The sequence below is a fragment of the Hipposideros armiger genome, unplaced genomic scaffold (assembly GCF_001890085.2).
Source record: "Hipposideros armiger isolate ML-2016 unplaced genomic scaffold, ASM189008v1 scaffold_10, whole genome shotgun sequence".
NCBI classification, from domain to species: Eukaryota; Metazoa; Chordata; class Mammalia; order Chiroptera; family Hipposideridae; genus Hipposideros; species Hipposideros armiger.
The window spans coordinates 361,642-389,345 of record NW_017731360.1 but is presented as its reverse complement, the minus strand read 5'-3'; the positions used below and the strand labels follow the sequence as shown (position 1 = coordinate 389,345).

The 27,704-nt window shown below is 40.8% G+C and overlaps 1 protein-coding gene across 1 annotated transcript in view; it reads left to right on the top strand.

Annotated features, from left to right (window-relative positions):
- MACF1 (microtubule actin crosslinking factor 1) overlaps positions 1 to 27,704 on the top strand; it is a 335,004-nt gene that overhangs the window by 200,375 nt on the left and 106,925 nt on the right. Inside the window, exons 31-44 of the mRNA XM_019657518.1 lie at positions 342 to 449; positions 644 to 742; positions 2,355 to 2,507; positions 2,821 to 2,909; positions 6,383 to 6,518; positions 10,062 to 15,491; positions 16,024 to 16,173; positions 17,559 to 17,774; positions 17,852 to 18,001; positions 19,925 to 20,158; positions 22,364 to 22,513; positions 23,443 to 23,676; positions 24,792 to 24,986; positions 26,529 to 27,047. Of these exons, the coding sequence (XP_019513063.1) occupies positions 342 to 449; positions 644 to 742; positions 2,355 to 2,507; positions 2,821 to 2,909; positions 6,383 to 6,518; positions 10,062 to 15,491; positions 16,024 to 16,173; positions 17,559 to 17,774; positions 17,852 to 18,001; positions 19,925 to 20,158; positions 22,364 to 22,513; positions 23,443 to 23,676; positions 24,792 to 24,986; positions 26,529 to 27,047 (7,863 nt within the window). The remainder of the gene's footprint in view (positions 1 to 341; positions 450 to 643; positions 743 to 2,354; positions 2,508 to 2,820; positions 2,910 to 6,382; positions 6,519 to 10,061; positions 15,492 to 16,023; positions 16,174 to 17,558; positions 17,775 to 17,851; positions 18,002 to 19,924; positions 20,159 to 22,363; positions 22,514 to 23,442; positions 23,677 to 24,791; positions 24,987 to 26,528; positions 27,048 to 27,704) is intronic.

Here is a 27,704-nt window from a genome sequence, read left to right as displayed (position 1 = left end):
TCCATAAGTAGTTTTATCATAACTCAGCCTTGCTCTTGTTTACTTACTGTCTGTGGCTGCTCTCACAATGGCAGAGCTGAGTGTTGGGTTGTCGGAAAAGTCATGACGCATTTTTGCAAACATAGAAAAAATACATCATGACTTTTCCGACAACCCAGTAGTTGTGACAGAGATGGTATGGCCCGATAGTTTCCATCTGGCCCTTTACAGGAAATGTCTCTAACCTCTAGTTTAAAAGATCACCAAAATGCCTTCCAGCAATGAGATACTGTGATTCTACTACATGATGTGCGTAAGCAGTGAAGTCCTGTGTAAACGTGGTGAAATTTCTTCCTCCCCAGGACTATGAATTGCAACTGATGACATACAAGGCCTTTGTGGAATCACAGCAGAAGTCCCCTGGCAAGCGCCGGCGCATGCTTTCCTCTTCAGATGCCATCACGCAAGAGGTGAAAGGGTGGGGAAAGGTCACAGGCCACTGTCTTCCCTTAAGGAAAGATTCCTTTGTCTGCGCCCTGCAGTTTCATCTAGGGCTCACCTTTCTGTTGAGCATGCAACTTCATTAAAACATCCTCTTATTTTCAACTATTTCAGTTTGCTTTTCTGACAAATAATTTATCTACATTGTTTTGTTGAACCATAGTTCATGGACTTACGGACTCGCTACACAGCATTGGTGACCTTAACAACTCAGCACGTAAAATATATCAGTGATGCTCTCCGGCGGCTGGAGGAGGAGGAGGTGAGGACAGTTGGGCCCTAAATCATCTTGAAAATGGAATTAAAAACACTGTGCCTCATTTATCAAAATTTAGAGTGGATGCAGCCAATTTTATTACTCACTGTTGTGTTCTATGAGGCTGCTGCGAAAGCTGCATTAGCAAATACTGAACTCCTACACCAAAATACAGGGCTAGGTTCTGTCAATGGATAAGGCATAACCTTGTTTTATGTGTGTTTTTGTTTAAAAACACCTTATTTAATATATTTTGTTGATTTGCTAACATCGATCTTATGGCCAAGAGCACTCTAACTCATGCCTGAACAAAGCATATTTAGCATACCTATTCTCTGTTAGGCACATCGCAGCCTTCCCATGCTTAGGAACATAAAACAGCACCTCAGCACTATGCTTGGGTTCATTTTAAAAAGCAAAATCACCAACAAAAACCCACAAAAATATGAAAGCCATAGCACTAAATAGACTGTGCAAAGGACACTTGTTTACAGCATAAGAGCTGGAACAAGAAGCCAGAGTGTCACCTTGTTCTAACCCAACGGGAAACATTGGGCAACTAACATTGTTTGCCACGTTGTGCATGTCTGGGAATGACTGTGAAAATGCATAAGTATTGATTTGGGGGCTACAAGTAAATGCTAGTAGATAAATTCACAAATAGGGAATCAGAACAATTAGGAGGATTAGTGAGTGTATAATGTCCCACATTCCCACTTCCAAGTATCTTTTTTATGGAAATACTGTAGCTGTGAAGAAAGGGATGTGAACAAAGATCCTTAATAAAGCATGATTTGTTAAAGGGAAATATTAGAAACATCCAAATTCTATACAATGAAATGCTATGGAGCTGTGTAAAATAATGAAATAGATTTAAGTGAACAGATACGGGAAAATATTCATAATACATTATTGGGGGAAAAGCAAGTGAGAATACTGTCTATAATTATGGTTTTAGTAGAAACAACTGTGTGTACCACAAAGACAACATGAGCACACGCATTAGTTTACAAGTAATACACCAAATTTCTGGGGAAAATAAGGGGGTATGTATATTTCAGATTGTTTGAATTTGTTGTAATAAATCTGCAATCTTTTGTACTTATAAAAATCTTCAACGTCTTTGCAAGTAAGTTTCCAAATTTTCACATACTAAACCACTCTTATAAAAGAAATGTTTTTGGAAACATTAATCCATACCAACTTTTGCCTGTGTAAATGTAGCAAAAAACTTACTTTATGTCAATACCTACATACCTCACTTGATCGCTGTAGACTTTAATCTCTTCACCTGTAAATCTAAGAAGTTTGAAAATAAGTAAAGTGGCGTATGTGAAGGGCTTTTTAAAATTAGTAAATAATTGAATACCCATCATGTATAAAACTATATGCTTTTTTTAGAAAGGAGCTAATGAAGATATAATGAATTTAGCTATTAGTATTATAGTTAGGCACCTGTGAGCAGTGCTTTAGGCTGGGTAAATTATATTTAACTTGGGGTTATTTTAGCTGCTTACTGATTTAGGTAACTTTTGTGTCTCTATTTTAGGAAATTTGAAGTCAGGCCAGTCTAATAAAACACTGACCAACATAACTGATTTTCTATTTCCTGTTCTAGAAAGTGGTAGAAGAGGAAAAACAGGAACATGTGGAGAAGGTTAAAGAACTTTTGGGCTGGGTGTCTACCTTAGCAAGGAATACACAAAGCAAAGCTACCTCATCCCAGACCAAAGAATCCACAGACATTGAAAAAGCTATTTTAGAACAGCAGGTGAGTAGAAGGCCCATGTGTCTCTTCCTGGATACAGTAATATATGATAATGCATTAGATAAAATAATACAAGTCATATATGGTCCACCTAGGAATTATTCTTATCACAGTAAATGTTAACTTGCAGGAAAAAGAAACTTAAGAAGTCATATTATTTATATTCCTACTTTTTTTTCATTTATATATAACTCATTAATAATAATCTGACCTAAGCTAGGTTTTCCCCTAGGGTTATAAAAAAGTTATTTCAAATAATTTTTGATTCTGTAATTTTTTAGGTTCTGAAGCTCTTCTCTTTATTTCTAATAAATAGGTTCTGACAGAGGAACTAACAACCAAGAGGGAACAAGTTTCTGAGGCCATTAAAACGTCACAGATCTTCTTAGCCAAACATGGTCATAAGTACGTATTTAATGAGAGATGGTGGCACATCTCGGGGACCAGATCCACCTGGCTGACAGGCTCATGATGAGAATTCAGGCTGGAGAATTAAGAGCAGAAAGAGCCGGACTGTGAAGAGCCTTATGGTTCATCCATGCTGAGCTCTCATTTTACCTTGTCAGCTGTGGGGAGGGGTTTTAAACATGTTGGATTTTGTTGATAAAAGGTTTCTAGAACAGTTTGCTAGTGAAAGAATTGACATGGGGCAAGGGTAGAAGCCTGAGAGACCAGTTAAGAGATTATTTTGATAATATGAGGTATAATAAAAAAATACGGTGAATGTTTAAGTTAAAAAAAATTATTACAGTAAAAGACACATTGCCATTATTCCCCCTTAAAGTACTCCCCCTCACTTCAAACACACTGATCCTATCATTCTTGCCACCTTCTGAAGCAGTTCTGGAAGTCCTCTTTTGTGAGTGTCTTTAGTTGCGCTGTCGTGGCTGCCTCGATGTCCTGAATCAATTCAAAACATTTACCTTTCATGAACATTTTGACTTTGGGGAAGAGCCAGAAATCGCATGGTGCCGTATCTGGTGAATAAGGTGGATAAGGGCACACCGTAATGTTTTTATTGACAGAAATTGCTGTACCAGAAGCGATGTGTGACACGGAGCTTTTCCGTTGTGATAGAAGAATACGGTAAATGCTGCTGCCGAGTGCCATCCAACCGAAATGCAGAGATCTTCGATATGGGAAGCAACGCGATGAACCTTAGTAACAGTGTGACAAGTTTCAACTTGTTCGGTACAGTCAGTTGTGTGTGAACTACAGTTGAGAGAAGAGTGTTTTAAAGTGTGCTATAAATCATCCTCCAACATGACAATACTCCATGTCACACATCGCTTCTTGTATATGGCAATTTCTGTCAAATAAAGACATTACAGTCTGCCCTTACCATCATATTCACCAGATCTGACACCGTGCAACTTCTGGCTCTTCCCCAAAGTCAAAATGACCCTGAAAGGTAAACGGAATGAACAAATTCAGGACATCGGGCAGCTACAACAGTGCAACTAAAGACACTCACAAAAGAGGGCTTCCAGAACTCCTTCAGAAAAGTGGCCAGAATAATGGGATAAGTGTGTTCAAAGTGAGGGGAAGTATTTTGAGGGGCATTAATGGCAATGTGTCTTTTACTGTAATAATTTTTTTTTTCAATTTAAACATTCACCATATTGTTTGATCACACCTTGCATAGGCAAGAAATGACGAGGGATGGAGAGGGCACAAAGATTCAAAAGGAATTAAGGATAATGAATTTACAGGGTTTGGTGACAAAAATGATCAGATATAACTCTCTGGTTTCTGTCTCAGGCCTATGGGTGTATGATGATGCCACTAACCAGGAGAGGTATTATAGGAGAAGGTGTGGATTGAGGGAGAAGAGGGCAGCTTTAGTTTTAGACGTTATGGATGTGAAGACCTCAAAGGACATCAGAATGGAAATACGTAGTATGTATTAGGGAGCACCTCGTATGTTAATTTATGCCTTACATGGTTCCACCAAAGTTATTCAATGGGCAGCTGTATATGTAAATTTAGAATTAATGAGAGAAGTCTAGAAGTCTAAATTTAGAATTAATGAGAGAAATTTGAGTGATCAGCATAGTAGAAACCTTAAGAGTGGATTAGCTTACAAGGACTCAAAGGCTTTTCAGTGCTTCTTGGCCTGTAAAAGAAGCTTAGAGAAGTAAAAGGAGAATTATGAGTGATACCTCAGAACCAAATAGAGAACAGAATTCCACAAAGAAGGGAGTGGTCAGAAGCCAAGAAAGGTTAAGACTGAAAAGTGTCTATTAGATTTGTCAAGTTAAAAGTTTTTGGTGACGGTGAAAAGTCCAGGGATGATGTCAGATTTAGTATGATGGGGAGCACATGAAGTGAGGAAGGTAGCGATAGTGAAATCAGACTGCTCTTTCAAGAAGATTAGCCATAGCAAAGGAAAGAAATAATACAGTAACTAATTAGAGTAGAATATATGACCAAAAAAAGAGTTTTGTTTTCATAAAAGATCAAGACTTAACTGTATTTATGGATGGTGTCTCGAGGACCAAAGGGAGAAAGACACTGAAGTAACAGGAGGGGGATCCAAGAGGATATTGGAGAGGATAAAATTCATCAAGGGGTAGAAAGTACAACCTTAAGTAGGAGTTGAGACAGCTTTTCCTCTGAGATCGGAGGGCAAGGAGATTGATTAGGAAAGGTGTGGATAGAGGTTAATAAGCCAGGAGTGAAGTCAGAAAGTGAGAGAATTGGTGTCACGTGGCACTAATTTTTTTTTTTTTAAGTGGGCAGAGAGGTTGTTCGCTGAAAGTTAGAATGGTGCTGAGAGGAAAGAAGGAAGGATTGATGGGGAGCCTCCAATAGGAGTGTCAGAAAGCATTGAAGTCCAGTAGAGGTTGGAAGCCAGTGCGAGCTCTTCCACATGGTTGTGGGGTTTCCCCCTAACTGGATCTGCTTAGTAGCCTGCAGGTGGGAGCGCAGAAGTCCAGTGGTTCAATTGACCTGGGGCTTAAGTTTTATCAGGTTAGTGAGGAGAGAGTGCAAGGATAATAGTAAGGAACTGATTGAGAAAATGGACTGTGGAGTCTGGACTCGAAAAAGAAGAAACTGAATATAAAAGAGAGGACTGATAGATTAAGAGAAAATGGAGGAGTCAAGGAAGACTTGGGAGATCTCAGTAAGTTGGTGGACAGTTGTAATATGAATCACAGGATTCATTCTCAAAAACATAATGGAGAATGAGAAAAGGGACTTGCGAAATTCACTACATTCAAGATCGTGATTGCCTCTGGGAAGAAAAGGAAAGTAATGGGGTTGATGACAGATATGCATTGGACTTGATATCTGTAATGTCTTATTGCTAAGAAAAGGATCTAAAGCAAATCTGGTAAAATACAAAATATGGTAAAGCTGGATAGTTGGGTAATGGGTAAATAAGAGTTTGCTATACTCTCTTTTGTCTGTTTAAAATATTTCATTTTTAAAGAGATGTAGGAGTAAAGAAAGAAAACTAGAAAGGTAGGGTTACAATTAGAAATTATAATCAGATAGTAGATTCTTGAAGTTTAAAATTTCAGAAGTGGAATAATTCTAGATGATAGCAGGGTCCAAGTTTGCCACGTGTGGGTGAGATTGAAGTAGAGAGGAGGCCATTTGGATTGAGACGGTTGCAGGACCACACGCTTAGAGTGTTAGACCATTGGTGATGTAAGCATTAACATCACCAAGAATCATGACTTGACTTGAAATAAATAGGAAAACTATGAGCTAGATGCCCAAATGTTTAACGAGTACGTAACTGCCGGGATGATTTGTAGTTAACAGTGACAAAAAGTACCATCCAAGATGGAGAGGTCATATTTTGAAGCAGTAGAGGACAGTTTGGGAAAGGTTTTTTTCTAAAAGAGCTTTAATGCTTTATCTTCCAGGCTCTCAGAAAAAGAGAAGGAACAGATAGCTGAACAATTGAATGCCCTGAATAAGGCTTACCATGACCTTTGTGATGGCTCGGCAAACCAGCTTCACCAACTTCAGAGCCAGTTGGCCCAGCAGACAGAACAAAAGGTACTTTTAGTTTTACTCTCCAAGTGTTGGGAGAGTACCTTTCGAATGGTATGAAAGCAGCTTTGCTGATTGAGAGTCATGATCACTAGCTTCCCATGACCAATGTAACTTAATTTTTAACCTCACTGTAGCAGCCATTTGTCTTGTGTTTCTTTACTGGGGTTCCATGATGTGTTGGTCAGTCAGAAACACTAAAAGACACTTACAAGCTAACCCTTTAGACCCAGTTCACCGTTTTTGTTGTCTGCTATTTTGTGGCAGACCACAGTCAAGGAGAACATAAACTTTATATCTGATCACAGAGCAATACCATTACTCCTTTGTGGCATTGTCACTCAAAAGTTCTGAATATCGGGAAGTGAAGACCATTAGTCTCTTCCCCCACTTTTTTTTTTCATGTCTACTAAATAATTGAGAGACGTTCATTTCCAAAGCAAACTGGTAGATTGACTGCACTGACCGAGACGCTGGTTCCCTTTACCCATAGTCATCCCATCATGTACACCTTTACCAGTTCCACTCATGTTCATTTCCTGGACCACATGAAAATTGTTAAGTTCCTGCTGGTTGTCCTCAGTTCTTCCTGGATACTTGTGTGTATATGTAAACTTACCATATTATATACATGTGTCTCTGGGATATATATGTGTGTTTGCCTGCTTATTTCCTATGTTGTGAAGCAATGGCCAACTTATGTGGGGCAGGCCAAAATTAAAGCTCACGTGGTAACCAGATTTGGTCTAGATGACATTCAAAATGATATTCAGACAAAATATGCTTTGACTCTTGTCCTTGAATATGAAATTTGTGCAGCAGGAGCTAGAGTCGTAAAGACCACGAGACAGAACCAGCTATGATTGATTTATTTGAGAGTAGATTTCCCAAAAGAATGCGCTGGTTTAGCATTCTCTGTGTAAGGTAGCCCACTCTTAACGGCTTGTTGCTTCACCATATGAGGGAGTATGTGAAAAGTTTTAACAATTGCTTGCTGAGAACATCCAGTTCTCATTTTGAAAGGTTAAAAAGGGGAGGAAAAAGAAAAGAAAGACAAGCTGCTGAGCACCACTACATTGAGCATGATGTGTCCCCGTTACCGTTTGTGTGTTTCATGTGAAGTATTGTTCTGATTAACTGACATCCTTGCTTACAAGTTTCACTAACCCTTTGGAGTTTAAGCACAAATGCACAAAGGGAAAAGAGGACGACCTGTCCGGGGTTCTTTTTTGCAAAAAAAAAAAAACAAAAACAGTCGCATGCTGGACTCTAACACCAAGCTTACACTGTGTGTGCGATACGGCTGAGCTGCTCCATAAGGCTCTCTCTCTTGTCTGCCCAAGGCGTGCCCTGCAACTCTGGTAAGTAGAAGCCTTTTATGTTTCCTCTTCTCCTCTCCCTGTGTCTTTTCCTGCTTGTTTAGGTTAGAATGCCCATGTTTGGTGGGACTGAAATGGATTTCTCTGGATGATTTCCCAGCTCAGTGCTTCCTGCCTATCCTCCAGTTACAAGGGTGCTGGAAGGAACAATGTGTAGTCTTTTCTCCTTGGCTAGACTCCAGGCCTTTCTTCAATATCAGCATTCTGAGACTCCATGAATCTCACAGAAGAAATGAGAAGTTTGCGAAACTCTTTTCCTTTGTCATACTGTCTGCCTCTGAACAGTCTTTACATGGATTCATATACCTCAAAGAGTCATACGGCAGTGTGATTTTCCCTTCAGTCTCTGTAGAATTAGATACCTAGTAGAGTCACATAACATACATTTACCTTATGCAAGTTAAATTCTACATTCTGCGTCAGAAAACGGGGGAGGATGGGGAATAACAAACAGTATTTTAAATAGTATGGAGAACTCATCAGTTGTCCATTATTTGAGCAAATACACTGAGATGGAGAAGTGAACCAAGTCTGTTCCTTCATTTGCTGCCCATTCTGCATCTCTTGTAGTCTGCAGTTAATCAAGCTTGCAGTCCTCAGTGCAAGTTTTCAAATCTGGGGGGACCTAGGTTAATGCTTTTAAGGATTTCCTTACTATTTATCAGTCTGTTCATTTATTCGTCAAGTGTTCATTGAACTGCTGGTACTGTTCCTAGACACCAAATGGGCAAAGTACCTGCTCTTACGGCGCTTACATCTCACGAAGACAGAAATGACATGCATTATTTAAAAGGCAGGGAAGTGATTGGCAGTTGCTTCAACAAGATCCGCCATGGATAAGTTAAAGAGTTAGATAAGAAAAAAAAATAATACTGACCAAAGAAGGACAGATAAAACCACCTAAGACAATGAAGATAATGAACATGACCAAGAAGAGTTAAAAAGTTAGAGAGTAATGAAAGTGATGAAGTGTTATAAGTGCTAAAACACTTGAATGATTTAATTTCTGAATACATCACTTTGTGATAAAAAGCTGCAAAATAGGAATTCTTTAGGAGCTGTTTTTAGGCTTTTTTGCAAGGGTAAATTAGATAATGTATAAGGTTTACCTTACTCACTACCTCAGGAACTAACTCCTGTGGAAGATGCGACTCTATGGTACTTAATCCTTCATGCTCTTCTGGATCTGAATGGGAGGGCAGAATAATAGCCCAAGATTTAGAATCAGACCTTGGTTTGATTCTGGAACTCACTAGTTTTGTGACCTTGGATAAGCTACCTAACCTCTCTGTGCCTTATTTTCTTGTCTGCAAACTGAGGATTAAAATAATTGCTTTCCTAGGATTCTTGTGAGGATTAAATATCAGTGCTCAATAAACATTTTAAGTGCGCAATAAATCTATTAAGTGCCCCACAAGTGGTCGCTGTAATCATGGCGTTTACTACCTATTCTAGCCCAGACCAGAAGAAAAGTTACTAGTGGCTCCAGAGGCAAGGGTCCTCAGTCAGTTCCTTCCTTGACTTGGTACTTCCAATTCCTATAACTAATTTAACTTTAGTTAAGAGTAGTTGCCTTGGCAGATGCTAGCATTGGCCACTGAGAGTATGACTGCCCCAGTTACTAAACAGCTGCTTAAGTAATATACACAGGGCCATTTACTGAGATGCACAATTGTTGTGTGGCTACCAGGCTGCTTCTGTCTCTTTTGTAATCCTGTGGACCAGTCCTGCTGAATGCATCGGCAGGGAAGTACTGCTTCAGGAGTCTTCTACATGGGTTGCAACACTTTGAAGTTATTATACGGGGTTGAATTCTCATTTTGGGGAACTGGTATGTGTCTGTAAGAACCTTCGTGATGATTTAGTCTTAGAAATAGCTGTTCTCTCACTGCTTGCTACTTTGTAGAGCTTGGTACTCAGATATGCTTAATGCTACCATCTGTAATGCCTCAAGTAATCTGTGAACTTCTGTCCATGTTAAAATTCTGCAGTTTAGAAAAACTTTTCGTTAGTATTAACACTGCCAGGCTTCAGAATATTTCCTACATGTTGGGGCTCATCCCAGGCCACATTTTTCTTGTCAGAATTTGATATACTATAGTTCTTTGAATGACTCCTTTCAACAGTTGTGCATCTCTGATTTAGTTTTCTTTTTCATTTTTTCTTTCAGGGTTGCAGAGCAGTTGCTGGGGTGATTGACCTAGGCACAGTGGAGATATTCCCCATCTTCAGAGCCATGCAAAAGGGCCTCATTGACCAAGACACAGGCCTTGTGCTCCTGGAATCCCAGCTTATTCTGTCTGGCCTCATTGCCCCTGAGACCAGTGAAAAGCTCTCTTTGGAGGAGGGCCTAGCCAGAAACCTCATTAATCCCCAGATATACCAGCAGCTCCAGGAGCTCCAGGCTACTCTGTCCTTAATAAGCAGGCTTACCGAGAGCAAAGGCCCTCGGTCTGTAGTGGAAGCAATTGAGAAGAAAATAATCAGTGAGAGAATTGGACTGAAAATTTTAGAAGCTCACCTGGCCACTGGAGGTTTCAGTCTCCCCCCTGATGAGAATTGTATTAACCTAGAGGAGGCTTTTCACCAAGGCCTCATTTCTAAACGGCTTCATTCAGTGTTAGAGTCTCACCTTAGATCGTCCAAGAATTTGATAGACCCCAACACAGCTGAGAAAATCAGTTTACTGGATCTGATGCAGAGATGTGTTGTCCACCAAGAATTAGGTTTGAAATTGCTACCCGTCAAGCAACTGGCAGGAGGAATGGTGAGCTTGAAATCAGGCCGGAAGGTTAGCATTTTCCGTGCGGTTCAGGAAGGGCTAATAGATAGGCAGGTCACTGTCCGGCTGCTGGAAGCTCAGCTTTTTGCTGGTGGCATAGTAGATCCCAGAACAGGACACAGACTTACAGTGGAAGAGGCTGTAAGATATAATTTGATCGACCAAGATATGGCTTGTGCTATTCTCATAAGGCAGCTTCAGACAGGAGGCATCATAGACACTGTCACTGGACATAGGCTGACAGTAGACGAAGCAGTGAGCAGGGATCTAGTAGCTGCTAAGATTGCCCTTGTGATTCTGGAGTCCCTTTGGTCATTTATGGGCTTGCTATGGCCTGAATCTGGAGAGATCCTCCCCATTACCGATGCCCTGGAACAAGGTATTGTGTCTACTGAACTAGCTCATAAAATCCTTAGTGGCCGACAGCATATTAAAGCGCTGTTTCTACCAGCAACCACAGAGATTTGGTCCTGGGAAAAAGCAATAGAAAATGGTGTGTTGGACAAAGATCTTGCCAGCAACTTAAAATCAATTTGCATACCTGATGTGATGCCCCACATGCAATTAGCAGATTCTTCAGAACAAAGCAAATTGAACATTAACCCTGGGGCATCAGGCCTGTCATCCAGCAAGGGCCAAACTGAGGGCATGGCAAGCCATAGCGAGAAGCTGTTGTTTCAGCTCGTGACTCATAGCTATATTAATGTGCGGAATGGAGAGAGGCTGCTCCTGCTAGACAATGAGCTGATAGAGATGCTAACAGCAAGAGGTGAACACCACACAAGTCCTCCAGAAGTGTTTGGAATTGGGCACGAGAGACTAGAAACTCCCGAGGAATTACAAGCCTCAGTCAATGTGGAAACCACAGAAACTTTCTGTGAGGGGCTGACTGGGAGACCACGTGTGTTCCAGTTTTCTTCTCAGAACAAAGAATATCCTGATCAGACAAATTTCACTGAAGCAAAAGGCAAAAAAATCATTATAGAAACAGAAGTTTCCTCTGTAGAGAACCCTGAAAAGGACCTATTTGTAGGGGAACAAACAGTGGAAAATCCAAATGTTGATCCTTTGAAGATCAGAGGTAAAATCAAATCAGAGTTTAAACAGCAGTTGTCAGGTACCAAAAAGGAAGGCCTAGTAGATGTATCTACAAGAGAAAATGTCAGCAGAGGATTTCTCCTTACGGTACCCTCCAGGGAAGAAGAACATGTGACGTTGGTGGTGGAAAAAGACTCTTGTTCTGTTGAAACACTCAAGGAAGAATGGGAGACTTTTGGAAAGACTGCCTTTATGTGTCAGAAAGAAAAAGCAAACACACTTGAACTTCATCATGTTCCAGGTGAAACTGGAAGACTTCCCATAAAACCCCAAAGCAAAAAGTCACAATTTCAGGTAGACAAAACTCTAGATTTAGAAGTGGAACTAAAGTCTGAAAGTGACATGAATATTCATTCTCTGGATGAAAAGAAAGCACTAAATAAAACATTTTTAGGTAAGGATGACCACAAAGGACAAAACATTGCAGATGGTGGTGTGGTGATGTTAGGAAAGACAGATGAGGAAGATAATGGCAGTGAAACTTCCCTATCATATAGTCATCCTTCAGAATTGCTTGAAGAAGCTACCTTAAATATATTATCTGCACAATTACTCGATGGTGGCATCTTTCATGAACAGACAGGTCAAAAGCTCTTACTGAATGAAGCAATAGCCCAAGGCATTGTGCCCAGTCACACTGCTGTGAAACTCATGGGAAAACTGAACATGTTTCGGGGCTTCTTTGACTCGCAGACCTGCGAGTCTTTGACAACTGAAGAAGTCATCGATGAAGGTCTGATGGATGAGAAATTATTACATAACGTCCTCATGGCAGAAAAAGCTATAAGTGGTGTCTTAGACCCCCGTACACACACACTCTGCTCTGTGAAGGAAGCAGTTGAAGTTGGGATTCTCGACACACAAACAGCCACCAGAATTTTAGAGGGGCAGGTGGTGACTGGTGGAATCGTTGACCTGAAACGAGGCAAAAAGGTTTCAGTGACTCTGGCCTCAAATCTTGGCTTGGTGGACAGTGCTGACCAGTTAGAACTTATAAATCTGGAGAAAGCTTCCAAAGGCAGAGATGCTGAAAGAACAGTTAGGGAGAGGTTAATTAGCTTACAAATGGAAACAACTGGAATTATGGACCCTGATAGCAAGGTCCCTTTAACAGTTACGCAGTCCATTGACAGAGGATTTCTGGGAAGGGAGGAGGCTCTTCAGTTGTTGACTAAGCAGGTGGTAGATGGAGGTATCATTCACCATATATCTGGGATGAGACTTTCTGTTGATAATGCCTTGAAACATGGCATCATTGATGAAGATTTAGCCAAGCAACTCAAAAAAGTTGAGAACTTAAGCCTCCGTCAGTTTTTTCATCCTAAAACAAAGAAAACTGTTTCCCTCCCTGAAGCTATAAAATTAGATCTTGTTACCCCAGACTTGAAAAGAGAAATCCAAGAAATCCAGGCCTTGACTGGAAGCTTTGTGGATCTAATGTCCTGCCAAAGATTGACCTTGGCAGAAGCTGAAAAAGAAGAGCTGTTAACTAATAAAGCAATATTGTCTTCAGGAATGATGCATGGGATTGTAGATCCTGAGAATTACAGAATTGTTCCCTACTCAGAATTAGTAAAGAAGTGTAAGATTGATATTGAATCTGGACAGAGATATCTAGAAGTAATTCCCTTCTCAGACATTAAAGATGGAATGAGTGGCAAAGTACTGACGTTGTCTCAAGCAACTCAGCTTGGAAAGGTAGACTTCGCATCTACACTGAAGGTTCTGGAAGCTCAAGCAAATACAGGGGGAATCATAGACAGTGCCACAGGACAGACACTGACATTGGCATCAGCTTTGGAACAGAAATTAGTGGATGAAAACATGGTCAGAATTATTGCATCTCATCAGGTATTAAATGGAGGAATTGTTGACATATTTAATGATCGAAGAGTGACTCTAAAGGAAGCTATTGAGAAAAGATTTATTAGTCCTGAACTGGCAACTTTGATCCAAATAGATACTTTAGATTCCAGTGATCACGGGGCTCAGATTGAAAAGCAAGATGGAATTGAAGTATGTGAATTAAAGAAGGAAGTTCTAAGAAAGGAAATTTTAATTGCTTGTAATCAGACTGATGAAATGAGTTGTGGTCAAGGAGAACGTGAGAAATTATTTCAAATTGGAAGTAAGTTGGCACGAGAGAATGTTAAAGCAGGAGTTTCTGATGGGGAGCGGACAGAAAAGAACAGGAAATTTTCATTAAAGGAATTGGAGTATAAAGATCAAGATAAGAGGAGGGCTTCTCCAGATGCTAAAGATTGTGAAGGTAAATCATTGGGCCAAGATTCAGTGACATACCCTCACTCAGAAGTTTGTGATTTTAAACTCAGAGAGGTGGCTAGTAATAACATGGAAAAAGATACAAATGAAGAGCAGAAAAAAATAGTGCCAGAAATAGAAATTATTTCTCATACGAGACAGTCTGCATCAGATTTAGATCCTAAGGAAATAAGGGAAAACCAAGGAGAAATTAGTTCAGAAGCACAAGAATCCAATTGTGAAATTTCAGGCAGATTGCTAAGTGAGCAGGTTGTGCAGAAACCAGTGAATACCAGGGAGAAGAGGAAGAGAGAGAAGAAGAAGGTGACTGTAAAAGAAAGTATCAAAACATGCAAATCAGCAATTCTTTCAGAAGAACAGTTGAACCAAGAAACTGCCATTAGAGATGACCATGACTCCAGTACAAAGAGTCAACCAATAGAAATAACTGTAAGTGAAAAAGAGAATGAAGCTGATAGAGAGCTGGCGTTTTCTGTTCTTTGTAAAGCTGAAGACTCTTCTACCCCAGTGACACCCAAAGGAATTTCTATAAGAAATCAAGATGCTTTAATATTTTTCAACTCTAATCAGGTCAGTGAAGAAGTAAAAAATTTAAGCCTCTGCTTGACTTTAAAACCAGAAGAAAATTTATCTCAAGAAATTACTGGTGGGGCCCAGAGTGAACCATTTTCTTCTATGACCCCAAGCCCTAAAGGATTGCACTACCAGGAATCAGTTGGAAAAGCCCAAGTTGCAGACACTTCCCGAATTTCCAAAACAGACAAGTCTTTCCAAGGAACCACCAGACAGGAGACCAACTATTATAAAGATTCCTGTGTTACTTCTAAAACTAAGGAAACCAAAGATCTGATTTGCTCATCTAATGAATATAAAGAAAAATCATACCAAGAAGTAGTACCTTTTGACTCAAGAAAATCTCTTAAATTGGAAGAAATTACAATTTCTAGAGTAGACCCAAAAGAAGTCAGTGATGTGGAATTCTCAGAGAGAAAGGACCTTCATCATCAGGACAGCAAAAGTGATAGTGAACTTTGTGGAATTCTTGAATCTAAAATAGTAACAACTCAGGAAATAAGTGGAGAGAAATTTCTGAAAATGTCAGAACCTATGCTTACAGGGGCAGAAGCAGGGTCCTTTGAAGGCCTGGTGACTCAGGGAGCTCCCAGAGTCTTGGCGTCCCTTGTTCCAGAGAAATTGTTCAAGGATGCGTCTCTAAAAGAGAGTACAGGGCAACAGGATGCCACCATTAGTCCCACTATTGCAGAGGCCAGTGAGGAAAAGCCAGTGCCCCTCATACACCCTACAATAAAGGAGGAGGAGAAGACACCACAAGAAAAGCTCAGAGAAAGCCCTGGTAGCGAACAAACTCCCTGCGTGACAGCACCCAGGGGAAAGGAAAACGGTGGTGTAAACCTGGAGCCCTTCAGAGCAACCAAGGTAAGTTTCCCAGTGGTTACTGTGCTGTAGATGGTTCTTTTAGATATAATGCTAAAACTCTTGACTGGATACTGAGTTTACATACGCATGATTGTATGCAGGCAGACATTTCAGGGCACTAGATTCTCTAAGGTATGCCATTTTACCATTATCTGTTTTTAACACCGTCTTGGAACATTAGACAATGACTCTGAATGTCTTCCTGAAATTTACAAGGGTTTTAAGTTAAAAACTAACATTGGAGCTAATTTGAAATACTGGGGTGATGCTTGAAGTCAGAATAGCATTTGAAAATTTTGCTAAAATTATGTTTACAGATTGATAATTATGAGCTTCTGCTCCCTAAGGAAGTTAATAAGATCACTTTTTTGTCTATTGATTTGAGAAGACATAGACAAAATAACATGTTATTTCATCCCACCCTAAGTGTAGTAAAGTTGTCTGTTTGTCTATCTGTGAGACCCAGCCTGCTTTAAAAGCAGGCTTAAAGGAGAATGTCAGGTCTGAGGAAGATTTTTCTTTGGCTCCACAGAATGTATTTAATCGGCGACTCTGTCTAGAACATGATGAGAAGCTGGTATCCTATCTGTCTCTATTACGAGACATTGAAATGAGGACCAAACAGATTCAGCCTCTGGAGCACAGCCTATCAGAGCTGCAGGATCTGCTGTGTCAGGCCAAGGTAGGTACCCAGCGACTTCCTCTAGGCCCACCAGCTTGGAGGAAATAGAGACTGTTCAAGAAGAAAAACATGTTCAAGAACAGCCACCATTTAAAGGACAAAAAATAGATTGAAAAGGTGTAATTGGAAATTTCTGAAGCACACCAGGAAATACTGGCCTCACAAGGAACCACAGCAGAAGGGACTCATGGGAGGAGCAGTCAGCAGGATTAACAACAGTAGGGAGACTGAATGCAGTGAGGACCAAAGCGGGATTGGGGCCTGAAAGGCACTAGTGAGCTTAGAGCAGTTTCAGTGGAGTGGTGGGATGTTAACTAGGTTACAGTGAGAATAAGAGGGAAGTTGGAAGGTGGGGACAATTAATGTAGATCATTCTTTCCAGAAGCTCGGTGATACAGTCAAGGAAAGAGGTAGGACACTAGCTAGAGGAGACGGACTAAAAGAAGATTGTTTTAAGTAGATTTTTGGGCTAAGGAGAAAGAACCAGTAGAAAAGAACCAATCGGGAAGAACCGGTAGGAAAAGTTAGAGGAGAGAGGAAGTAATGGCTGATGGAATGAGGTCCTGATGACATAGAATTACACAGACTTCAGAGGGAGGAAAGGTAGCTCTGTCACTGGAACTGGAAGTTAAGAGTTGTCACAGGATTGGCGTCACAATGAGGGCAGAGATGGTTAAGGTTTACCAGTTCTCTCGATATCCAGAGTGTGGCTTTGGAGAGGCTTGCAGAAGGGGAAGGGAGGACGATGATGCCCAGGAGAACTATCTAGCTTTTCCTCAGCTTATTTCTGGCTTTTCCACCGAGGGTCAGAATATTGTAGATGAACTGAGGAGGAAGGCTGGCCTGGGGTATTTTTATGTTCTTTGGTTCTGCCCCCTTGGAATTTGGGGTGGGAGTCGTCTTTTTGATTGGCTTACTTTGCATGATATTGTATCAGGCAATGACACTCTTGGAGAGGCAGCAAGTTACGGTGGAAGAAGCACTGCACTGAGTGAGAAAACCTGAATCCAAGTTCTGACTGTTGCTTACCAGCTGGGTGACCTCGGACACAAAAAAAATTCACCTTTTCCTGCTGGAGGCATCCTTTCTGTAAATCCAGAATTATTGGGTTGTCAGGAAAGTCATGACATATTTTTTCTATGTTTTTCATTGCAAAAATGCGTCATGACTCTTCCAACAACCCAGTATAATATCTATTCTGCCTATCTCAAGAATTAGTGATTATGTAAACCAAATAAACTAATGAATGTATATAAAAAGCATTTTAGAATCCCTGAAGCCTGCATAGGCATAAGGTGAGGGGGAAAAAATGTGTTCACAGCTGATTCCTAGATAGCAAGATTTCTAGTCTTGATTTTGGAGGTAACGCCACTTCATCCTGTCAGGTTTTAGACAAGGAGCTGAAGGATCTGTCTACCTTGGTGAGTCAGGAATTGGAGTGTGTGAATCAGATTATCACCAACCAGCCTCAAGAAGTCCCTGCTCAACTGCTGAAGGCTCTAGAGAAAGATGCCAAGAATCTTCAGAAGTCCCTCAGCTCCGTGAGTGACACCTGGAGTTCCAGACTGCTCCACTTCCAAAATGCTGTGGAAGTCGAAAAGGTAGCTTTTTATTCTTGCTCACAAAGCCTGGGCAGGCTTGAACATTTTTATAATCTAATTTGCCACTTATTTCTTAGACTAGAGTATTAAATCAGCAGCAACAGCTAGAAGGCAAACTTCAGGATCTGAGAGCCTGGATTGGCAATACCAATCTTATTCTGAGTGGCAGGGAATCTACTAGTGAAACAGATGCCAACAGCCTGAACCAGTGTCTGCAACAGTATGAGGTAAACTCTGCACCCATTTTCTCCAGCATGTTTTGTTTGTCCTTTGAGTTATATCAATTTTATTTTCCTGCTTGGGAAACCAGTATCTGTACTTATCTTTCTTAGAAAGCCTGATTTTCCATTTCAGAAATAAAGTCTGCTATGTCTAGTATTTTAGGTTATCATACCCCTGGGACTTTGGTGATTATGATTATTTTTTCTTTCAGCTAGTCTCAGAGTCTACAGAATGGCCTATAATTATCAATTTCATCTCCTCTTTGTAGCTGAGCATCTAGTATCGATCCCTTGTTTCTATTTTGCCCAATATCTAATCAGTAAATATTTTAGGCCTTGCAGGTCATATGCAAATGACCCATTTCTGTGGCAGTCAATCAGCTCTGCCACTGAAACATGAAAGCAGCCATAAACAGTATGTAAACGAATGATCATGGATGTGTTACAATAAAACTTTGTTTACAAAACTAGGTAGCAGGCAGATTTGGCCCTGGGGGCTGTAATTGCCAACCCCTAATCAAGGAAGATGCTTTTCTTGTTAAGCCCCAAGTTAATTGATTCTTTTTATAAATCAATGAAAGAAAGGTACAGACTCTGAGATCCATATAGCCCAAGGGTTTCCCCACAACATTGTTTTCTTTTATGAGAGTTATACTTAAGATAAAATTAGATATTACTCACACAGGTTTATTCACCCTCTGCTATAGGTACCCTTCTCCTTAAATTCTTTTTTAAATCAGAGCAGAACTAGAGATGTCCACTCTTTCTGTTCCATCCTCTCCCTTTTCCCATCTTAAAAAGCAGGCAAAAAGGTTTGTCCATGGTCAGGCTCCTTCTATACAACTTCATTTATCTGGCAAGAGGTGACATGCCTTCTTTTTGCATGCCCTTTTATTCAAGATATCATTGGAGGAATGAGTATCATATTTATCTCTTCACTGACAGGGTATTATAAAGAAACAAGGATGAGAAAAATTCCTATGACGTAGTATGAGATATAAAAACACAGAGCATCTCATACATTGGTTTCTTCCCCTAGTTGTAACTTATGTGAATTCTTTTATGGGAAGAGAGCCGCAGTCTAAGCCTTGTTTTCCTAAGAGAGAGTTTCCCAAGCCCATGTGTTCACGGATGAAGGAAGCATGGCCTTATGGTAACTACCCTAGAAGCCCTCCCAGCATGCTTTGCAGGATTGCTGACTGCTCTGTTTCAAAGTGATAGAGAGAGAGATCTTAATTGTTTTTATTGCATCCAATATCACATAGCTGATGGTTAATAAATGTTTGTGGAAAAATCACATGCTTTTTTTAATTGTCTGAAAACAGATCAATGTAGTGTTTAGGCACTTTTTACTGCTTTAAGGGAACAATATAACTATTATATAAGAAAGTCTGGCTGTAATCCTTTACAGTTTTAAAGTGTATAAGCAACATTATTTACTATAAAAGTCAAATTTTAGTGAACCACAAATAAGTTGGATATTTTCTCACTTCTAACCTATCAGTAACTCACTGCTGGACAAATACAAATAGATTTTTGGACCTAAGAAAATATAATTAGATATATCTCAGACCAGAAATTCATGTTATATTTTCCAAAACTTAAAAAAATATGCATTTCAGATACTGAGGTTAGCAGTAGTAGAATTCTGTTACCTTAAATAAATGAAAGCTTGCTTCATTTGGAAGTCAGTATGCAGTAAAGGAAACCTAATGGTGATTTATGAGGCGAATCGAGAGATTAGAAGTGAGAGAGACTTCCAGTGCTGATTTGGCTCTAGAAATTATCAGTGTGAGTTATAAAAATACAGGAAATTAACCTCTCATTGATTATGTCACTTCTTTGATTAGAACCAACAGCTTCTGCTTCAACAGAGAATTAGAAGTTTTATCTCTTTTTTTTCTTTTTTCCTTTCCCTACTTACCTTAGGATTTGAAACAGCCTATGGCTGAAAGGAAATCTCAGCTGGATGCTCTTGCCTTTGATATTCAGTTCTTTGTCTCCGAGCATGCCCAGGACTTGTCCCCTGAGCAAAACCAACAGATGCTGAGGGTCCTGAATGAAGTGCAGAGGTCCTTCCAGGACCTTGTGGAGCAGACTGCAGCTCAGACGAAGGCTTTGCAGGGCCATCTTCAACAAATGGAGCAGGCAGCCCAGGTCAAGGTCAGACTGAACCAGCAGCTGGGCTTAGTTGTCTTTTGGGATGTCCTCTGTTTGGGTTTTCTGGCCAGACTCCATCTATCATGATTCCAGAAGTCTGTATTTACTGATTCTGAAATTTCATGTCATTCAGGCCGCTTTGGTTCTGGTCCAGGAGGCAGCTGTTCTGGCTGTTTTTCTTGCCATGTGTTTGGTTTTGTGTGTGCGTGTGAGACAATATGTGTGTTTATATGTGTATGCATGTGCAAGTATTTTATTTTTAATGAGACTCTACCCTCACTGTGTCTCATTGTCTTTGACATTCGAATGAAAAGCACAACCCTGGCCCCTTTTTTTCTCCCTCCGCATTCTATTGAAGCCTGGTAGGAAAATTGAGCTCCTCTGAACTCTTGAGAAGAATGGTTTTGAATTCAGTTTTATTCCGGGGCTTTTAAAATAATTAACTATAAGGTTCGTTGACAGCCTTCAAACAGCTGACAAGGAAATTTTTATAAGATTATTTTTTACCATCTCTTAAACTTATTTTTTAGCACCTTTCTTCACAGTAGTGCTTAGTGCTTATTCAATTATGAGAAATGGTGCGTAGAAGCAGGGGTGATACATTTTGGGGGGAAAACTAACAATCCTACCACATTCCATCACAACCTTCTTCTTGCAAAACTCAATATAATTGCAGTAATGGTAATATAACCTTAGAATACCAAGAATGATACTTATGCCATTTCTGCTATTTGAATAAGTTGGAATTCAGAAAGATGATGTTAGCATTGTTATTATCACCAGCAAATCCATCTCAGGGTCTCCTTTATTAAATATTGTGTAAAGTAGAATTGAGCTTTGGAGTCAGGCTTAAAGGAAACTAGGTTAGTGAATTCCATATGTCCCCCATTACTGCTTACTTATTTCAACTGTATTGAACTTGAAACAAAATACTGATGAAATACTTTAGGTTCTTTTCAAATCTGAAAATTTGCAGTGTCCCAGTTGAGAATTTATATAGCATGGTGTAGCCTGTGGACAATTGATGAGATAGTGTTGGTCTGAACCACATTAAGACACAGCCCAGACCCAGGCTAGGACCCTGAGCAGCAGCAAGTGATCAGAACTGCATGTGAGCACTCTCTCTGAGCGCATAATTAATTTCACAATGTTCATTAACCTCGTTATTGTCAAAAATGTTCTGCTTCTTTCTATATTTGCCCTGAATGCATGTGTACGTCTCTGTGTTAACTTGTTTGCTTTGCTTTTTTCAGATTCAGTCTGCACCCATCCTAACCCATGAAGACCCTGTTTTACAGCTGAAGAGCTCTTAGGAGTTCTCTTCCAGAGCCCTTCCATTTGTCCTAAAGAGGGGGAGAGAGGGCCAATTTGGGCACCTGTTTGTAAGTGCAGGTGACTAATACGCCATCAGAAGGTCGAAGCTGGTGGAAAATGGTTTTAGAAGTATGGTCAGGAGAACACATCATGCTCAATTGCTCAATCAGGTGCTTCAGTGTCAGGCAACTGCGATGAGATCTGGAGCAGGGATCAGGCACAGAAACATATTCCCTCCCTCCCCTAGGGCCTGGCTTTTCTCTGCTATCAATATAGACACCTGAAGACTGAGCCAGTTGCTAATCATGGACAGTTTCCTTCTGCTCACGATAGACAAGCTCCTTATGCCTGGCATGTAATCATTCCATTTAATGGGTATCTGCATTTGATTTATAAAATCAGCTAAGTTACTGAGAAGCTCAATTAGCTTATGAATTGCCCAGTTTCTTGATTTTTCCTCCAAGTCCAGTCCTCCTAATTTTTCACATTTGACTTACTCTGTAGCATATCCTCTGGTTCTGGTGGAGGAATTGATCAGAACCACTAACTTATTGTCATCACCATTATCACCTATGGATTTTAAGCCTCTGGGCTTTCTGTTCCCCATCTCCAAGGATAATAACAGCAGTAGGCAAAGGAGCTCCCATACCAAAACCTGGGAGCATTCTCACCTGAAATCACCCCCGATTTTAACCCAGGCCATGGACCCAGATCACATTGTCCAGATGAGGGGAGCTTTTTCAATATGATTTCTGTGCTTTTTCCTGTTCTAGTCTCCCACCAACTTTTCCATTCTTGAGATGTAACCTTCCTGTTTTGTATTTCAGAGAGTTATCTTGTATTTACATAATGAGAATTATTAATTGTCTCTTGACCCCTTTGCATTTTAATTAGACCCTGCAGAAACAACAAAATACTTGTCACCAGAAACTAGAGGACCTTTGCAGCTGGGTAGAACAGGCGGAAAGAGCATTGGTGGGCCACCAAGGTAGAGCCACCCAGCAGGATCTCTCTGCTTTGCAGAAGAACCAAAGTGACTTGAAGGTCAGTATGAATTAATCCATTTTTTTCATTCCTTAAACAAATTGTTCTGAAGGCTTGCTATGTGCCAGGCACAGTGCTCTGTGCTAGCAATATAATGGTAAACGTCCCTGCTGTCATGAAGCTTACAGTCTAATGGGAGAAACAGGTATTACACAGATAATCACAGAAATGAAAATAGAATTATTCACTATTTTACCTATAAAGGAAAAGTTACATGAAGACATATAACAGAGACCCCATCTAGTCTAGGATGTTAGAAAGGATTGCCTTGAAGAAGTGTCACTTAAACTGAGAAATGAAGGATATGTAGGTGTTAATGCATGAAGAAATGGGAGAAGGAAGAGAATATGCCAGGCAGAGGCCTTTGTATCTGTCTTGAGGTAGGAATGAGATTGAGAATAACGTATTTAGGAACTGAAAGAAAGCTAATATATTTGGACTGCGAAGAACGAAAGAAAGATTAGTGAATGATGAGGCTGGAGACTAGGTGGAACCCATATCATGCTGGGTCTTGTAGGCTACATTAAGGATAAAGGTGATACCCAAAAGAGTAAAAAGGACCAACCAGGCCTCGACTCAGCTAGAATTCTATTGTCAACTTTTCTTTATAGAGGAATGATCTCTTTGAGGATAACTAAAAATAAAAATCTCTCCTATTCAACATGTTTGTAGGCAGTTTCCCTTCTTGTCTTCACTAAATATTTGCTTAGAAATTTAAATTTTGCTTAGAAAATTAAATATTAGAAAATTTCTTAATTAAGAAATATTTTTAAATGTGTTATTTGCATTGGTTTAGGCCTAAGCAAATTATAGTCAGGGACATACGCCTGTTGCAGATACACCATCCTGGTCATTCTATCTTCATACTATTAGAGGTTGTAGGAGTTCTAAAGTTGAAGGCTCTTCCATCCCTGTTTTCATGTGTGAAGGATTTACAGGACGAGATTCAGAGTCATGCCACCTCATTCACCAGTGTTATCAAAGACATTGAAGGGTTCCTGGAAGAGAACCAGACCAAGCTGAGCCCCCATGAGCTCACAGCTCTTCGGAAAAAACTTCGTCAGGCTAAGGAGCAATATGAGGCTCTCCAGGAACGGACACGGGTGGCCCAGAAGGAGCTGCAGGAAGTAGTGACCTCAGCCTTACAGCTGGAGACTGAAAAGGTAACCAGACTGCTGTGATACTTGGTATTTTTCAAAACAGAAAATTTTGGTATCTACACAAATGAAAAGTAATGAAGGGAAACTCCCTTACAGAGAGCATAATCATGAAAAAGAGCACTTTGGGAGCTGGTCTCTGAGCCAATATTCATTTTTACAAGAAACATCCTGAAGGACTTTTAAGTCAGGAATAGTTGGTAGGAAGTTCATATGATCCCCCCTTAAACCCCTTCCTGTCTCTGTACTCAATAGTCTGATTAATTGAAAAATGTCAGAACAAAGAAAGCAAATGGCATATTTCTAACATGAATCTAGACTGGTGATCCAGGAGTGCTGAGGGGAACTCTTTGGGGAGTCTTAGTGGGCCGAAAGCTGCCCCCAGCTGCCACTATAGTTTCAGTGGGAATCTTGGCCCTGGAACCAAACCTAAGAGAAGGTAAAGTCTCAAATGGTCTCCTGGAGGCCACTCGGCGCTGGCGGATTGAATTAGAATCCTTTGCCTGGCCATGGACACTGATGCTAACAAGAGAGGTAGAGAAAAGAGAAATAAATTACCTGAAGATGAATTCTGAACTACGTGGTTGTATCACTTGGCATATCCTTTTAATTAACTGAACTACTTGAAGAGTCAGAAAATAGAATTTGAGAGGCAAGTTTCAGAACTCAGTGACAGAGAAGAGGATAGGAGAAGCCTGTGTTACCTTTAGGAAGGGGCGGCCAGGTAACTGAACATGACTGTGCTCTCTCTTCCTTAGCAAGCCAGTGTATCACTTTTGCATACCTAGAAAGGATTCCATCAGTCTCGCTGGGGTGCCAGGACTAAATCATCTCTTAATCAAATAAAGCCCTTTAAACACTAGGATTTGCCTCCCCCAACCCACTGCCTCTTTTTTTAAAGCAGTAAGGTATAGACAAAATCTAGAGATTGTTTTAAATAATTTTTTTTTCAAAAGATTTCAGATTTAGAAGATACTCATTCTTTTTTATGGGTTCAAAGACTGTTTATACTATCTTAGAGCCTCTCTTTTTCTTTAGCATAAAAATTTCCCCCTTAACCTGTAATCTGTAATTGCTGCATATCTAAGGCCTTCTTACTAGCCTCCCTCTGTGGCTTTCAGAGTAAAGCAGCAAAGGAACTGGCAGAGAACAGGAGTAAGATCGATGCTCTCTTGGATTGGGTGACTTCAGTGCGATCATCTGGTGAGCAGCTGTCAGGAGCTAGCCTGCAGAAAGGAGCCTTGGATACCACTGATGGTCACATGGGGGTGAACCAAGCCTCTGAGAAACTGGACAAGCAATGTGAGAAGATGAAGGTGAGGATGTTACCTTGTCCTCACTATGCTGGGGACGCCCTTCTGCTGTGGGCAAGTCACCATAACCCTCTTGCTCCTAAATCCAGTGAGCATTTCTCAGTTCATATCATCTTTGATGTCTCAGCAGCTTTGAAACAGTTGGCCACTCCCCTTGTAATCCTTCTCCCTTGCTTTCCATAGCACCACTCTGCCCTGATAATCCGCATTCCTTTCCCCTGGCCAGCTTTTGGAAACACTGACGTGCTTCCAAGTAATATTCTAGGCCTCTTCTCATCTTTCAGAATATACTCTCCTTGGGTCGTCTCATCCATTCACAACACTTCAGTTATCATTTGTACTACATAATCCATGGATATATTTGTCTCCAGCCCAAATGTCTGTCCTGAGCTTCAAGCCATCACATAAATATATCTTCCTTTTTGCATCTTGGAACCACAAAGCACCTCAAACTCAAAAATGGAACTCCTGTTTACTATAGTTTTCCCCTCCCCCCAGTCCAACCTGTTCTCTTTTCTGTATTTCCACTTAATTGCCTGAACTAGACAGCATCCTGGATTCCTTTCCCTGCCTCACTGCCCCATATCGAATCAATCTTCAAACCCCGTGCTGCTTATATCTCTTTCAAAGTCAGCACACTTCTTCCTCTCCATTGAGATGTTACTGTGTTCGGTTGTTGGAAAAGTCATGACGCATTTTTACAACGAAAAACATAGAAAAATACATCATGACTTTCCCGACAGCCCAATAGATAGTTGGGAACACTGACTGAATGCCCACTGACTCCTGTTAGACTCGGAAAGATCAAGGTTAAAACAAAATAGAACAACCACTACTGTCCTGAAAGAACATGCTCCATTAGAATAGAAAAAAGGTCCGTAGATAAGCATAGACATAACACAAATAAAAGTACAAATTAACCTATACTGTCCAGAAACACAGTTTACTCTCACTAATATATAAATTGTTTACTTAAGGAATTAATTTTCTTAGCTCTTTCCTAGTAGGGACAGTCTTCACAGATACGTGAGTGACATATTTCACAGCTAAGAATTTGTCATTTTTACATTGTTGTATGTACGGCTCACTCACCCAGCTTGTTCTCGCCTTCCGTTAATGTGGGTAATTATTAGTTGGCCATTTGTACCTTCTCTGAGCCTTAGAGTAGTTTAGTGAAGAGAATCAAGTCAGTAGTTCTTCCCTTAACCGTCTATATGACTTTAGTTAACACATAGTACATCTTTTTAGTATTCACTTATCCCATCTTTAATGTGGATATTATATTGTCTTCCTACTTTGCAGGTTGTGCTACAAGTCAGATGAGATAATACATGTGAAAACCTCTTTGAAAACTGTAAGATTCTATGTGTCAGTTCAGCTGGGATTAGCATACCGCATAATGCTTAGAGAGTGAGAGATATTGATGATTGTTGCATAGCTAGAAAAATGGCCTGTGGAGATCTCTGTCTCTAGCTGTAGGCGTAACTAAATTATTGTGGTGTCCCTACTGATTGTCCTTTGTTTCGGGGGATTTTTTCTTGCCAGACCCGTCATCAGGAATTGCTGTCTCAGCAGCAAAATTTCATCCTGGCCACCCAGTCAGCCCAGGCCTTCCTGGACCAGCATGGCCACAATCTCACACCTGAGGAACGACAGATGCTGCAAGAGAAGCTAGGAGAGCTGAAGGAACAGTACGCGACTTCCCTGGCCCAGTCAGAGGCAGAGCTGAAGCAGGCGCAGACACTACGGGATGAGCTGCAGAAGTTTCTGCAGGATCATAGAGAGTTTGAAAACTGGCTGGAACGGTCTGAGAAAGAGCTGGAGAACATGCATAAGGGGGGCAGCAGCCCCGAAGCCCTTCCCTCCCTGCTAAAGCGGCAGGGAAGCTTCTCAGAGGACGTAATTTCCCACAAAGGAGACTTGAGGTTTGTGACTATCTCAGGACAGAAAGTGTTGGACACCGAAAACAGCTTTGAGGAAGGCAGAGAACCATCAGCAACTGGGACGTTAGTGAAGGACAAGCTGAAGGATGCAACGGAGAGATACACTGCTCTCCATTCAAAGGTATGGGAGAGGCTCCTGGCAGCCTCTGGTGAAACGATCATGGCTGCCCTCACAACTGTGGGTGTTTTCTGGGACTCAGAAACGTGAGGACACAGTGAGCAAGCCAATTTGTGTATTGACCACAGGCAGAATGTCTTTATGAGCAATGCAAAAACGCAGAACAAGGAGGCCCATGGGCTAATGCCTGATCCCAGCTGTATCAGGGATGTGTCTCACTGCAGAGCTGAAGGTGGAGGTACTCGCCTTCCTGTATCCTGACCAGCAGGCGTGGACTTCTGAGAGACATAGCACAGGGGAAACTTACACCAAGTACACAGTCCATATTCCTAGACAGAGCATCTAGGGTAAATCCTTACCTCCCTCCCTGTCAAAGAACTCCCTTTAGCTCCTAAGGTGTAGAATCTAGTCAGTTCTTCTTACCTGTCTTGTGCTTTCTATCAATACCTCTAACCTCCAAACTCTTTTTTTTTTTTTTTAAAGATTTTATTGGGGGTTTGGGGGAAGGGGAACAGACAAGTTGCTGTCGTTTTGTTCTTCAGTCTAATTGTGGAGGACGTTGCTTCACTGGCCCAAGTTGGCACCATCATTGCTCTCTTCCCGGGTGAAGCAGATCAGTCGCCGGCTTCTGGACAGCCGCTCACGGCGGCTGCTGGCCAC